This window comes from Hemibagrus wyckioides, linkage group LG13 (assembly GCF_019097595.1).
Source record: "Hemibagrus wyckioides isolate EC202008001 linkage group LG13, SWU_Hwy_1.0, whole genome shotgun sequence".
In the NCBI taxonomy this organism is placed as follows: Eukaryota; Metazoa; Chordata; class Actinopteri; order Siluriformes; family Bagridae; genus Hemibagrus; species Hemibagrus wyckioides.
Window position 1 is genome coordinate 1,862,501 of NC_080722.1, and position 16,102 is coordinate 1,878,602.

At 39.4% G+C, this 16,102-nt stretch overlaps 1 protein-coding gene across 1 annotated transcript in view; it reads left to right on the forward strand.

Moving 5' to 3' along the window:
- Positions 1 to 16,102, forward strand: part of LOC131363330 (cadherin-related family member 1) — a 35,460-nt gene that overhangs the window by 14,220 nt on the left and 5,138 nt on the right. Inside the window, exons 7-14 of the mRNA XM_058405746.1 lie at positions 449 to 565; positions 969 to 1,112; positions 2,407 to 2,485; positions 2,996 to 3,096; positions 3,186 to 3,392; positions 11,366 to 11,518; positions 12,735 to 12,899; positions 15,145 to 15,212. Of these exons, the coding sequence (XP_058261729.1) occupies positions 449 to 565; positions 969 to 1,112; positions 2,407 to 2,485; positions 2,996 to 3,096; positions 3,186 to 3,392; positions 11,366 to 11,518; positions 12,735 to 12,899; positions 15,145 to 15,212 (1,034 nt within the window). The remainder of the gene's footprint in view (positions 1 to 448; positions 566 to 968; positions 1,113 to 2,406; positions 2,486 to 2,995; positions 3,097 to 3,185; positions 3,393 to 11,365; positions 11,519 to 12,734; positions 12,900 to 15,144; positions 15,213 to 16,102) is intronic.

The following is a 16,102-nucleotide window of genomic DNA, read 5'->3' on the forward strand; positions in this document are numbered from 1 at the left end:
GATGATGATGATGATGATGATGGTGATGATGATGATGGTGATGATGATGATGATGATGGTGATGATGATGGTGATGATGATGGTGATGATGGTGATGATGATGATGATGATGGTGATGATGATGATGGTGATGATGGTGATGATGATGATGGTGATGATGGTGATGATGATGATGGTGATGATGATGGTGATGATGATGATGATGGTGATGATGATGATGGTGATGATGATGATGGTGATGATGATGATGATGATGATGATGGTGATGATGATGATGGTGATGATGATGATGATGATGATGATGATGATGATGGTGATGATGATGATGGTGATGATGGTGATGATGATGATGATGATGATGATGGTGATGATGATGATAATGATGATGGTGATGGTGATGGTGATGATAATGATGATGATGATATTTAAATTTGAATTGTTCTTCCAGTCGTCTCCCAAAACCAAGTTCACCATCGACGGTCACAGTGGCGTCCTGCGTATCAAAGCGGGCGAATCTCTCGACTACGAGACGTCCAGCACACACTTCATCACCGTGGTTGCCAAGGTGACGTTAACACAAACCACACCAGAACACACACATATAATTCAAATGATTTTGTCTGAAAGTCTCAGGTTTATATTAATGCGCTCGTTTTAGCATGTAATCATTTTAATAACAATAACAGCTCAGGAGATGTGTGGAATGAGTCTCCAGTGTTAGCACTTTATACTCTGTAACTTCAAGACAGACGAGTTCACACTTTATGGCTTTTGTCTGTTTTTTGTCTTCTTAATTATTTTAACAAAGAGAATAACAAGAGGCTGGTGAGGGAAGGAATGTTTATAGCTGCTCTAATGTAAGAGACAACAGGAACTAAACTCGCTTCACCGACTTTCAAGGCTAAACGTAACAATAAACGGATAAAATGTATGACTAAATGTATGTTGTGCTATAATAATGTGTTCAGGACGGTGGGGGTAAATATAATGGGAGACACCAGGTGATGACATCATCAGCCACCATCACCATCAACGTCCTCGATGCCCAGGACTCGCCTCCTAGTTTTGTTGGAACGCCGTATTTCGGATACGTTTATGAAGTGTCAGAGCCTGTACGTATGATAAACAGATTTATTATTATTATTATTATTATTATTATTATTAGCAGAAGCATCTCAAGAGATTTAATACTAGCACTCTAAGGTTTTACACACCGATCAGGCATAACATTTTGACCACCTGTCTAATATTGTGTTGGTCCCCCCCATTTTGCTACCAAAACAGCCCTGACCCGTCCTGCACTGTGTATTCTGACCCCTTTCTATCAGAACCAGCATTAACCTCTTCAGCAATTTGAGCAACAGTAGCTCGTCTGTTGGATCGGATCACACGGGTCAGCCTTCTAATCGATCCCCACGTGCATTGACCGTCCATGACCCTGTCACCAGTTCACCACTGTTCCTTCTTCGGACCACTTTTGGACCATAGATACTGACCACTGCAGACCGGGAACACCCCACAAGAGCTGCAGTGTTGGAGATGCTCTGATCCAGTGGTCTAGCCATCACAATTTGGCCCTTCATCAAACTCGCTCAAATCCTTACACTTGTCCATTTTTCCTGCTTCTAACATCAACTTTAAGGAAAAAATGTTGACTTGCTGCCTAATATATCCCACCCACTAACAGGTGCCATGATGAGGAGATACTCAGTCTTATTCACTTCACCTGGAACTGCTCAGGATGTTAAACCTGATCGGTCATAATAATTCACAACAACATAAACAAAGACAGATTCAAAGCCAGACATCTGTCTTTAAGATCGTGTGGAGCAGCTGTGAGCTCGTCAAGTTCAACTTCAGCCTCGACGGCATCCAAAAAACAGAGTCTGACATCTCTGAGCTGCGCTGCACTGCTAATCAGACTCTAATCTATCTGAGAGGGATCGGTCAGTAAAACATTGGTGGATCTCAGTATAACAGTGGACTGAAGAACGAACCAGCTCCATCCTGCGTCTCTGGTTCCACCTCAGACTTGCCGTCATCTCCACTAGAGAACATATGCTAGAATCTACAGCAGAAGCTCACGATGTGGTCCGACGTGATTTGACTAATGTCCAGTAAAATTCAACAACAGGATTATAGAGAGTGGTTCATGTAACTGGACAGAGGTCAGATTTCTGGAACTCTAGTCTAGTCACCTCAAAGTCGATTTGAATATATTCTTCTTATTTCTTTTCATCCTTCTCATTAATGCACTTTATTTCGCTTGTCTGTATTACACACAGACTAGCAGGAGCAGGTCAGGATTTATTCCACTGCAAGTTTTATCATTTAACTGTGTTACTGTGTGATAAATATAATCTTTAGACATTTAAAAATCTGGCTCTTTCCTCTTCCTGTGTTCAGGGTTTGGAGATTTTCACAGTGACGGCTAGAGACGGGGATCAGAATGACCCTAACCCTGTCCACTACTCTCTCATTAATGGTAAGCAGCAGAATCATACCTCACTCATCCTGTTATCATGTTATAAACAGAGATGAACCTTCATTATTATTATTTCTGTACACAAAATTAAAACATTAAACAAATGAATGAACAAATACATCAATACATTCATTAAATACTTAATTAAATAGCACTTAATTATATGATATGATAATATGATGAAAAATTACATAATTGATTAATTATTGCTTAATGAATAAACTAATTAATAAAATAATTGTTACATAATTATTTATTTATGTATTAGTTTTGATTATTTGTTTCCTTTTTACCAATTGTAATGATTTTACTATTAATTAATTAATTTATTAATTGTTAATTATTAATTAATTACTGTCAATTTTTGCTTTTGTTTGTTTGTTTTACATGAGAAACATGTTGTAAATTATTATAATAGTATTTCTTCTGCTTTCATATTTCCAAGTTTTTCTATCAGCTCAAATGTCTGATCTAACATTTTTTGTTGATTTTTCGCTACAACCCCAACAGGAAGTGACGGCTCCTTCAGCATCAACAGCTCCAGCGGTTCCATCATCCTGATGTCACATCCTGTCCAGCTGAAAAACGAGTTATATGAGCTGAAAGTGAAGGTACTCTCTGTTCTGAACATGTTACAGTACAACTACAGGTCTCTTCTGAAGCCATAATAAAAATGTCGGATGTGTTTTTTTAACACCAGGCCTCGGAGCTGGGGCCCGGGAACGAGCTGCTGGACTCGTGGGCCGTGACGGTGGTGACCATCCGCGTGGTGGATCTGAACAACCATCCGCCCACCTTCTACGGCGAGAACGGCAAGCAGGACAGATTTGAGCTGACCATGTGTGAACATCCTCCTGAGGGAGAAATCCTGAGAGGGCTGAAGATCACCGTAAATGATTCTGACCAGGTAACTTACAGATGCTTTAATATTTATTTAGCTTAATATTTTTTATTTAGCTTAACTATTTTAACGATTGTTAAATTAATTCAAAACAACTATTTAATACATGAAGTGAACATTTTAAGATGTAAATGAATGAGACAATTTTATGATAATTAAATTCAAATAAAAAATTTTTCTTCAAGCTCAAACCCATGCTTATGCTCTGTGGTGTTCCTCAGGGCTCAGCACTCAGCCTGCTTTTATTCCTCATAAACATTAACTACAGTTTATCTTTATTTAGCAGTAATTCTATTGGTCATTGATGAAACTCAGATGGTTAATAGCAGATATATTGATATTTATTTTGCTCTATTATGGGGTTGTATAGGGTGTGATGGAGGAGGCGTATGGAAGCGTGTGCTGTTTAGAATTCTCTGTAGAAAACACAGCTTCCTGTCTGAATTGACTGAATCTTCAGTAGCTGGTAGAAAAACATAATTATCACAGAATGTCAGAGCTGAAGATGGCGATAAAATTCACACAACAGCTGCAGGCTGTAGAGATGCTGAGCAACACAGCAGCCATCACTCGCTCGGGGTTTAATATAAACTTCAGGTGTTACAGTCTGACTGACAATCACATCCTGTACAGGTACATCTCTCTACATCTCTCTACATCTCTCTACATCTCTCTATATCTCTCTATATCTCTCTATATCCCTCTACATCTCTCTATATCCCTCTACATCTCTCTATATCTCTCTATATCTCTCTATATCCCTCTACATCTCTCTATATCCCTCTACATCTCTCTATATCTCTCTAAATCTCTCTACATCTCTCTATATCCCTCTATATCCCTCTACATCTCTCTACATCTCTCTAAATCTCTCTATATCCCTCTACATCTCTCTATATCCCTCTACATCTCTCTATATCTCTCTATATCCCTCTACATCTCTCTATATCCCTCTACATCTCTCTACATCTCTCTAAATCTCTCTATATCCCTCTACATCTCTCTATATCCCTCTACATCTCTCTATATCTCTCTATATCCCTCTACATCTCTCTATATCCCTCTACATCTCTCTACATCTCTCTAAATCTCTCTATATCCCTCTACATCTCTCTATATCCCTCTACATCTCTCTATATCCCTCTACATCTCTCTATATCTCTCTATATCCCTCTACATCTCTCTATATCCCTCTACATCTCTCTACATCTCTCTAAATCTCTCTATATCCCTCTACATCTCTCTATATCCCTCTACATCTCTCTATATCTCTCTATATCCCTCTACATCTCTCTATATCCCTCTACATCTCTCTATATCTCTCTAAATCTCTCTACATCTCTCTATATCCCTCTACATCTCTCTATATCCCTCTACATCTCTCTACATCTCTCTATATCCCTCTATATCCCTCTACATCTCTCTACATCTCTCTACATCTCTCTATATCCCTCTACATCTCTCTATATCCCTCTACATCTCTCTACATCTCTCTATATCCCTCTATATCCCTCTACATCTCTCTACATCTCTCTAAATCTCTCTATATCCCTCTACATCTCTCTATATCCCTCTACATCTCTCTAAATCTCTCTATATCCCTCTACATCTCTCTACATCTCTCTATATCCCTCTACATCTCTCTATATCCCTCTACATCTCTCTATATCCCTCTACATCTCTCTATATCCCTCTACATCTCTCTATATCCCTCTACATCTCTCTATATCCCTCTACATCTCTCTATATCCCTCTACATCTCTCTATATCCCTCTACATCTCTCTATATCCCTCTACATCTCTCTATATCTCTCTAAATCTCTCTATATCCCTCTACATCTCTCTATATCCCTCTACATCTCTCTATATCTCTCTAAATCTCTCTATATCCCTCTACATCTCTCTATATCTCTCTAAATCTCTCTATATCCCTCTACATCTCTCTATATCCCTCTACATCTCTCTAAATCTCTCTATATCCCTCTACATCTCTCTAAATCTCTCTACATCTCTCTATATCCCTCTACATCTCTCTATATCCCTCTACATCTCTCTACATCTCTCTATATCCCTCTACATCTCTCTATATCCCTCTACATCTCTCTACATCTCTCTATATCCCTCTACATCTCTCTATATCCCTCTACATCTCTCTATATCCCTCTACATCTCTCTACATCTCTCTATATCCCTCTACATCTCTCTACATCTCTCTATATCCCTCTACATCTCTCTATATCCCTCTACATCTCTCTATATCCCTCTACATCTCTCTATATCCCTCTACATCTCTCTACATCTCTCTATATCCCTCTACATCTCTCTATATCTCTCTAAATCTCTCTACATCTCTCTATATCCCTCTACATCTCTCTATATCTCTCTAAATCTCTCTACATCTCTCTATATCCCTCTACATCTCTCTATATCTCTCTAAATCTCTCTACATCTCTCTATATCCCTCTACATCTCTCTATATCCCTCTACATCTCTCTATATCTCTCTAAATCTCTCTACATCTCTCTATATCCCTCTACATCTCTCTATATCCCTCTACATCTCTCTACATCTCTCTAAATCTCTCTACATCTCTCTATATCCCTCTACATCTCTCTATATCCCTCTACATCTCTCTACATCTCTCTATATCTCTCTAAATCTCTCTACATCTCTCTATATCCCTCTACATCTCTCTATATCCCTCTACATCTCTCTATATCTCTCTACATCTCTCTATATCCCTCTACATCTCTCTACATCTCTCTATATCCCTCTACATCTCTCTATATCCCTCTACATCTCTCTATATCTCTCTACATCTCTCTATATCCCTCTACATCTCTCTACATCTCTCTATATCCCTCTACATCTCTCTATATCCCTCTACATCTCTCTATATCTCTCTACATCTCTCTATATCCCTCTAAATCTCTCTACATCTCTCTATATCCCTCTACATCTCTCTATATCCCTCTACATCTCTCTATATCTCTCTACATCTCTCTATATCTCTCTAAATCTCTCTACATCTCTCTATATCCCTCTACATCTCTCTATATCCCTCTACATCTCTCTATATCTCTCTACATCTCTCTATATCCCTCTAAATCTCTCTACATCTCTCTATATCCCTCTAAATCTCTCTACATCTCTCTATATCCCTCTACATCTCTCTATATCCCTCTACATCTCTCTATATCTCTCTACATCTCTCTATATCCCTCTACATCTCTCTATATCCCTCTACATCTCTCTATATCCCTCTACATCTCTCTATATCCCTCTACATCTCTCTACATCTCTCTATATCCCTCTACATCTCTCTACATCTCTCTATATCTCTCTAAATCTCTCTACATCTCTCTATATCCCTCTACATCTCTCTATATCTCTCTAAATCTCTCTACATCTCTCTATATCCCTCTACATCTCTCTATATCTCTCTAAATCTCTCTACATCTCTCTATATCCCTCTACATCTCTCTATATCCCTCTACATCTCTCTATATCCCTCTACATCTCTCTACATCTCTCTATATCTCTCTAAATCTCTCTACATCTCTCTATATCCCTCTACATCTCTCTATATCCCTCTACATCTCTCTATATCTCTCTACATCTCTCTATATCCCTCTACATCTCTCTACATCTCTCTATATCCCTCTACATCTCTCTATATCCCTCTACATCTCTCTATATCTCTCTAAATCTCTCTACATCTCTCTATATCTCTCTAAATCTCTCTACATCTCTCTATATCCCTCTACATCTCTCTATATCCCTCTACATCTCTCTACATCTCTCTATATCCCTCTACATCTCTCTACATCTCTCTATATCCCTCTACATCTCTCTATATCCCTCTACATCTCTCTATATCCCTCTACATCTCTCTACATCTCTCTATATCCCTCTACATCTCTCTATATCCCTCTACATCTCTCTACATCTCTCTATATCCCTCTACATCTCTCTATATCTCTCTACATCTCTCTATATCCCTCTACATCTCTCTATATCTCTCTACATCTCTCTATATCCCTCTACATCTCTCTATATATCTCTAAATCTCTCTACATCTCTCTATATCCCTCTACATCTCTCTATATCCCTCTAAATCTCTCTACATCTCTCTACATCTCTCTATATCCCTCTACATCTCTCTACATCTCTCTATATCTCTCTAAATCTCTCTACATCTCTCTATATCCCTCTACATCTCTCTATATCCCTCTACATCTCTCTATATCCCTCTACATCTCTCTACATCTCTCTATATCTCTCTAAATCTCTCTACATCTCTCTATATCCCTCTACATCTCTCTATATCCCTCTACATCTCTCTACATCTCTCTATATCTCTCTAAATCTCTCTACATCTCTCTATATCCCTCTACATCTCTCTATATCTCTCTACATCTCTCTATATCCCTCTACATCTCTCTATATCCCTCTACATCTCTCTATATCCCTCTACATCTCTCTATATCCCTCTACATCTCTCTATATCTCTCTATATCCCTCTACATCTCCTAAATCTCTCTACATCTCTCTATATCTCTCTAAATCTCTCTACATCTCTCTATATCCCTCTACATCTCTCTATATCTCTCTACATCTCTCTACATCTCTCTATATCCCTCTACATCTCTCTATATCTCTCTAAATCTCTCTACATCTCTCTATATCCCTCTACATCTCTCTATATCTCTCTAAATCTCTCTACATCTCTCTATATCCCTCTACATCTCTCTATATCCCTCTACATCTCTCTATATCCCTCTACATCTCTCTACATCTCTCTATATCCCTCTACATCTCTCTATATCCCTCTACATCTCTCTATATCCCTCTACATCTCTCTACATCTCTCTATATCTCTCTAAATCTCTCTACATCTCTCTATATCCCTCTACATCTCTCTATATCTCTCTACATCTCTCTATATCCCTCTACATCTCTCTACATCTCTCTATATCCCTCTACATCTCTCTATATCCCTCTACATCTCTCTATATCCCTCTACATCTCTCTATATCTCTCTACATCTCTCTATATCCCTCTACATCTCTCTATATCCCTCTACATCTCTCTATATCTCTCTACATCTCTCTATATCTCTCTAAATCTCTCTACATCTCTCTATATCCCTCTACATCTCTCTATATCCCTCTACATCTCTCTATATCTCTCTACATCTCTCTATATCCCTCTACATCTCTCTACATCTCTCTATATCCCTCTACATCTCTCTATATCCCTCTACATCTCTCTATATCTCTCTACATCTCTCTATATCCCTCTACATCTCTCTACATCTCTCTATATCCCTCTACATCTCTCTATATCCCTCTACATCTCTCTATATCCCTCTACATCTCTCTATATCCCTCTACATCTCTCTATATCTCTCTACATCTCTCTATATCCCTCTAAATCTCTCTACATCTCTCTATATCCCTCTACATCTCTCTATATCCCTCTACATCTCTCTATATCTCTCTACATCTCTCTATATCCCTCTAAATCTCTCTACATCTCTCTATATCCCTCTACATCTCTCTATATCCCTCTACATCTCTCTATATCTCTCTACATCTCTCTATATCCCTCTACATCTCTCTACATCTCTCTATATCCCTCTACATCTCTCTATATCCCTCTACATCTCTCTATATCCCTCTACATCTCTCTATATCCCTCTACATCTCTCTACATCTCTCTATATCCCTCTACATCTCTCTATATCCCTCTACATCTCTCTACATCTCTCTATATCCCTCTACATCTCTCTATATCCCTCTACATCTCTCTATATCCCTCTACATCTCTCTATATCCCTCTACATCTCTCTACATCTCTCTATATCCCTCTACATCTCTCTATATCCCTCTACATCTCTCTATATCCCTCTACATCTCTCTACATCTCTCTATATCCCTCTACATCTCTCTATATCTCTCTACATCTCTCTATATCCCTCTAAATCTCTCTACATCTCTCTACATCTCTCTATATCTCTCTACATCTCTCTATATCCCTCTACATCTCTCTATATCCCTCTACATCTCTCTATATCTCTCTATATCCCTCTACATCTCTCTATATCTCTCTAAATCTCTCTACATCTCTCTATATCCCTCTACATCTCTCTATATCTCTCTAAATCTCTCTACATCTCTCTATATCCCTCTACATCTCTCTATATCCCTCTACATCTCTCTATATCTCTCTAAATCTCTCTACATCTCTCTATATCCCTCTACATCTCTCTATATCCCTCTACATCTCTCTACATCTCTCTATATCTCTCTAAATCTCTCTACATCTCTCTATATCCCTCTACATCTCTCTATATCCCTCTACATCTCTCTATATCTCTCTACATCTCTCTATATCCCTCTACATCTCTCTACATCTCTCTATATCCCTCTACATCTCTCTATATCCCTCTACATCTCTCTATATCCCTCTACATCTCTCTACATCTCTCTATATCTCTCTAAATCTCTCTACATCTCTCTATATCCCTCTACATCTCTCTATATCCCTCTACATCTCTCTACATCTCTCTATATCCCTCTACATCTCTCTACATCTCTCTATATCCCTCTACATCTCTCTATATCCCTCTACATCTCTCTATATCTCTCTACATCTCTCTATATCCCTCTACATCTCTCTACATCTCTCTATATCCCTCTACATCTCTCTATATCCCTCTACATCTCTCTATATCTCTCTACATCTCTCTATATCCCTCTACATCTCTCTACATCTCTCTATATCCCTCTACATCTCTCTATATCTCTCTACATCTCTCTATATCCCTCTAAATCTCTCTACATCTCTCTATATCCCTCTACATCTCTCTATATCCCTCTACATCTCTCTATATCTCTCTAAATCTCTCTACATCTCTCTATATCCCTCTACATCTCTCTACATCTCTCTATATCCCTCTACATCTCTCTATATCCCTCTACATCTCTCTATATCCCTCTACATCTCTCTATATCCCTCTATATCCCTCTACATCTCTCTACATCTCTCTATATCTCTCTAAATCTCTCTACATCTCTCTATATCCCTCTACATCTCTCTACATCTCTCTATATCCCTCTACATCTCTCTATATCCCTCCTCTACATCTCTCTACATCTCTCTATATCCCTCTATATCTCTATCTCTCTACATCTCTCTATCGCTCTACATTGTTTTACTTCTCTCTACACCTCTACCTCTCTCTACATCCCTCTCTATCCTCGTACATCTCTCTATCACTCTACATCATTTTTCATCCCTTTACATCTCTCTACATTTCTCTACATACCACAACCTCTCTCTACATCTGTCTATCCCTCTTTTTCTCCACATCTCTGTACACCCCTCTCTGTACCTCTACATCTCTCTATCCTTCTACATCCCTCTCTCTCTATATATCTCTCTACATCCCTCTATCCCTCTATCTTTCTACATCCCTTTATCTCTCTCCACTCCTCTACCTCTCTCTATCTCTCTCTACATCTCTCTACATCTCTCAGTTTACTCCAAATTCAGTTTAAAGCAGGAGTCTAATCTAAGACCACGTTGTTAAGCGTCACTATGTAAAGTCATGTAGAGTTTATTCAGTAAATACTCACATCACACCAACATGAGAAATTTGACGTCACTTGCTGAACTCGGGCTTGAGGAGACCAGAGTCCTGAGATCCTGAGAAGGAATTGAGGAGGTTTTCTTCTTTTTGTGGGTGAGTAAAGGAAGTAGTCGAATGCAGTGCTTCTTCTGGGGTTTGTCCTTGCGCCCTCTTCAGGACAGAATCTGTACAGCAGTGTGAGTTAATCTCTGAGAGACTTGACGTAACATCAGTCCACACCTTCAGACTTCAGCATCATGCAACACACAGACATACATACACACACACACACACACACACACAGCTGATGAAACGTGTTTTGTGTGTGTGTTTTTTCCCTCAGGGAGCGAATGCTAAGTTCAGACTCAGACTGGTCGGACCTGGACGCGTTCTCCGTGTTGTTCCTCAAACCGTCCTCAACGAAGCCCAAGTCACCATTATTGTAGAGAACTCAAGTGCCATTGACTACGAGAAACACTCCTTCTTAACGTTCAAGGTAACTAAACCCCGAGCTGCAGATCACACAGTGCTGGATGTTTAAAACACCATTTCGAAGGAGGAATTAAACACAGTGTGTGTCGTGCTGTTTGAGGAAAATAATCAACCCCTGGTCACTACTACCATCTGAGTGCTTTATTCCTCTTGCACCACACCACTCACACTCGTTTCATCGGGATGACATCATCATTTTTATCTGTTTAATGTTTTTGAACCTCCACCAAACAACTTCCTGCTCTTTCTCTTCAAAAGTAACACAGCTTTTAGTCTTTTGTTACCATAGAAACCACAAAGTAAAACATAAACTCTTCTGTTCCACTTCACAGCGCTGACACTGGAGACTCCTTCCACATGTGTTAATGAAATCATGTTTAATAAACATCCCTCTGAAGGAGCTGTCGCTATAGAAACGCTAACGTACACTATGTCTTCCAAAAGTATTGGGACACCCCTCCATCTTTGAATTCAGGTGTTGTTTTTCAGGGGTTGGACTCGGCCCCTTAGTTCCAGTGAAAGGAACTCTTAATGCTTCAGCTTCATACCAAGACATTTTTGGACAATTTCATGCTCTTTGTGGGAACAGTTTGGGGATGACCCCTTCCTGTTCCAACATGACTGCACACCAGTGACCAAAGCAAGGTCCATAAAGACATGGATGAGTGAGTTTGGTGTGGAGGAACTTGACTGTCCTGCACAGAGTCCTGACCTCAACCCCATAGAACACCTTTGGGATGAATTAGAGCGGAGTTAAGAGTTCTTTCACTGGAACTAAGGGGCCGAGCCCAACTCCTCACAGCGTGAGGAAGGTGAACTGAAGCTGAGTGAGATCTTAATCAGGAACACGGTGAAGAAACTCTGATCAGATTTAACACTTTTATTTTTAGAATGCTGCAGTATTTCTGTGTTTGTGTTTTATCACATGGTTTATTAAAAAAATCAAGAGTAAAAATGAAGATCTGTGAATGGGGGTGTACAAACTTTTGAATGCTGATGTACAAACATGAGGATTACAAAATATATATTTTGTGAAAATTTGCCTGCAAAAATGTATTAATCAGAAAAAAAAACTTTTAATGAAATCATTTTATTTATTAAAAATTCTTTTAAATTTCTCCAGGGTTTTGTATGAAAACTAATGAAATGTTTATTAAATAATAATAAAACTAATAAACTAATATAATGACCAGGTTTGTTTGTTTATTTGTTTTGGTCAGTTGTTAGCGGTGGAAATCGACACGCCGGAGCGCTTCAGTGCCACAGCTGACATCGTAATCCATCTCCGCGACATAAATGACAACATTCCCAGGTTTTCCTCGGAGTTCTACATTGCCAGGGTCCCGGAGAACTCACCTGGAGGTTCCACAGTCGCATCGGTCACTGTGAGTGCCACACAACACACTGCTAACCTCCTGCTCAAACACACTGTGCCCTCTCTAGAGCTTCAACACTTGGAACACAGTCTGATGGGGATTCACATTAAAGCTAAAATACTCGTTAAAGTCTTTACAAGAATGTGTGTGTGTGTGTGGGGTGTGTGTGTGTGTGTGTGTTACTGATCCAAACTCACACACACACACACACACACAGGCACACACTCCTTCTATCCAAGAAAGAGTCCTGCATTGAGTCTCTGATTCTCTTTTCTTTCCTCACCTCTAAACGCTGGATTTGGGAAATGACGAGTTTCTCTCACATCGTTGTCTCATCATGGAAAATGTCCAGATTCCAGTCTCGTCTTCAGGAACGTGATGAACACAGAGACGTTAATTAAATCTTGGCAGGAAGGCGAGGCCGTCACTTTGGGTCTGGCTGCATCGCCGTGACGATGAGTCAGACTCTAATGATAGCTCTGATTTCGTTAGGTCTGATGTGAGACCAGAGGCTGTAAATATTCCAAACACATGACACTGTGATCTGTAAACTACAAGACTGACTGACCTCACATACTTCATAAGATACAGACTAGACAACAGGAATTAGACAACAAGAGTGAACAGTGGAGTTTAGAGACTGGACAGCAGAAATTAGGTGGTAGAGATTGGACAGTAAAAATTAGCAACAGATTTTGAATGGTAGGAAGTAGATACAGTACAGTAAATTAGCTTAGTTTAAACAGTAGAGATTAGACAGTAGCCATTGAAGAATTGAGATTGGGCATTGGAGACTGGACAGTAGAGTTTAGGCAGTAGAGATTGGACAGTAGTGACTGAAGAGTTGGGACTGGGCATTGCAGACTGGACAGTAGTGTTTAGGTAGTAGAGATTGGACAGTAGAAATTAGGCAGTAGAGATTGGACACTAGTGATTGAAGAGTAGAGACTGGGCATTGGAGACTGGACAGTAGTGTTTAGCTAGTAGAGCTTGGACAGTAGTGTTTAGCCAATAGAGACTGGACAGAAGTGATTGAAGAGTTGAGACTGGACAGTAGTGATTGAAGTGTAGAGATTGGGCATTGGGGACTGGACAGTAGTGTTTAGGTAGAAGAGATTGGACAGTAGTGTTTAGCCAATAGAGACTGGACAGAAGTGATCGAAGAGTTGAGACTGGACAGTAGTGATTGAAGTGTAGAGATTGGGCATTGGGGACTGGACAGTAGTGTTTAGGTAGAAGAGATTGGACAGTAGTGTTTAGGTAGAAGAGATTGGACAGTAGTGTTTAGGCAGTGGAGATTGGACAGTAGGCATTGGACTATAGACATTGAACAGTAGAGGTTAGATAATAGTGTTTAGCCAATAGAGATTGGACAGTAGTGATTGAAAAGTTGAGATTGGGCATTGTAGCCTGGACAGTAGTGTTTAGGCAGTAGAGATTGGACAGTAGTGATTGAATAGAAGAGTTAGATTAAACATTATAGATTAGACATTAGAGTAAGCAGTTAGATTAAACATTATAGATTAGACAGTAGAGTAAGCAGTTAGATTAAACATTATAGATTAGACAGTAGAGTAAGCAGTTACAGTAGATAAGACAGTATAGATTAGACAGTAGAGTAAGCAGTTAGATTAAACATTATAGATTAGACAGTAGAGTAAGCAGTTACAGTAGATAAGACAGTATAGATTAGACAGTAGAGTAAGCAGTTAGATTAAACATTATAGATTAGACAGTAGAGTAAGCAGTTACAGTAGATAAGACAGTATAGATTAGACAGTAGAGTAAGCAGTTACAGTAGATAAGACAGTATAGATTAGACAGTAGAGTAAGCAGTTAGATTAAACATTATAGATTAGACAGTAGAGTAAGCAGTTAGATTAAACATTATAGATTAGACAGTAAGCAGTTAGATTAAACATTATAGATTAGACAGTAGAGTAAGCAGTTACAGTAGATAAGACAGTATAGATTAGACAGTAGAGTAAGCAGTTAGATTAAACATTATAGATTAGACAGTAGAGTAAGCAGTTACAGTAGATAAGACAGTATAGATTAGACAGTAGAGTAAGCAGTTAGATTAAACATTATAGATTAGACAGTAGAGTAAGCAGTTACAGTAGATAAGACAGTATAGATTAGACAGTATAGATTGAACAGTGTAGTGTAGATGTACACTAGTTTACAGTAGTGAGAGTATACAGTATATTACTCTCTCTGTATTAACTGTATTAATGTATATTTTTGTCTCCAGGCGTCGGATCCGGACTCGGGGCTTTGGGGAGAAGTGAAATATTCCATCTATGGCTCCGGATCTGATCTGTGAGTCCTGTGCAGATATAATGGCACCCTGATAATATCCATATTTACAGCTCTATACATTACATCTAACAGAACTGACAGGATAATGTGGAATAATTTATGTCCCCTAGCTATTTGCCATTATCCCCTAGCTAACTGTTATTGTCCCCTAGATAACTGTAACTGTCCCCTAGCTAACTGTCACTGTCCCCTATCTAGCTGTCACTGTCCTCTAGCTAACTGTCATTCTCCCCTTGCTACTGTGATTGTCCCTTCGCTAACTGTCATTGTCCCCTAGCTAACTGTCACTGTCCCCTAGCTAACTGTAATCATTCTCTAGCTAACTATAATCATTCTCTAGCTAACTGTAATCATACCCTAAAAGGCTGTCATTATCCCCTAGCATTTTGAAAATGTCCTCTAGCTGACTGTAATGAACCTCTATACCAGGTCACATGTGGTGTTCAAGTTACTTGGTGCATTGTGGGTATTGATGATTCATGATCAAACTGTAGTTTTGGGATGTAAAAGCCAGAGGTTTCACACAGTGGCCTACATAGTGAGTATGGAGTAATTTGGGACACAGGCATGGCTTTATCAGAGACCGGAGCCAAGCTGAGAGATAATCCTCTAATCTGATTGGACGAGTAAAAATAGCCTGGCAGTGTGAGTCAGGGTCTAATTAGCATGTGATGTGACAGCAGGTAAGAGATAGAGGGGGGGGGGGGTATGTGGGGGGGGTTGGTGTTGATGAGAGCAGGAATCGTGTGGAAAATGTAGAAAGTTGCTAATGTATGCGGCGCTCAGACCTGGCACTGAACGTGTGATGAGAGACGTGTGAAAGCTGGCAGGTTCGAAGCGCCTCGTTATTTCATGCAGCTGAGCTCCGGCTCCTCGCGGCACTGGGAGCA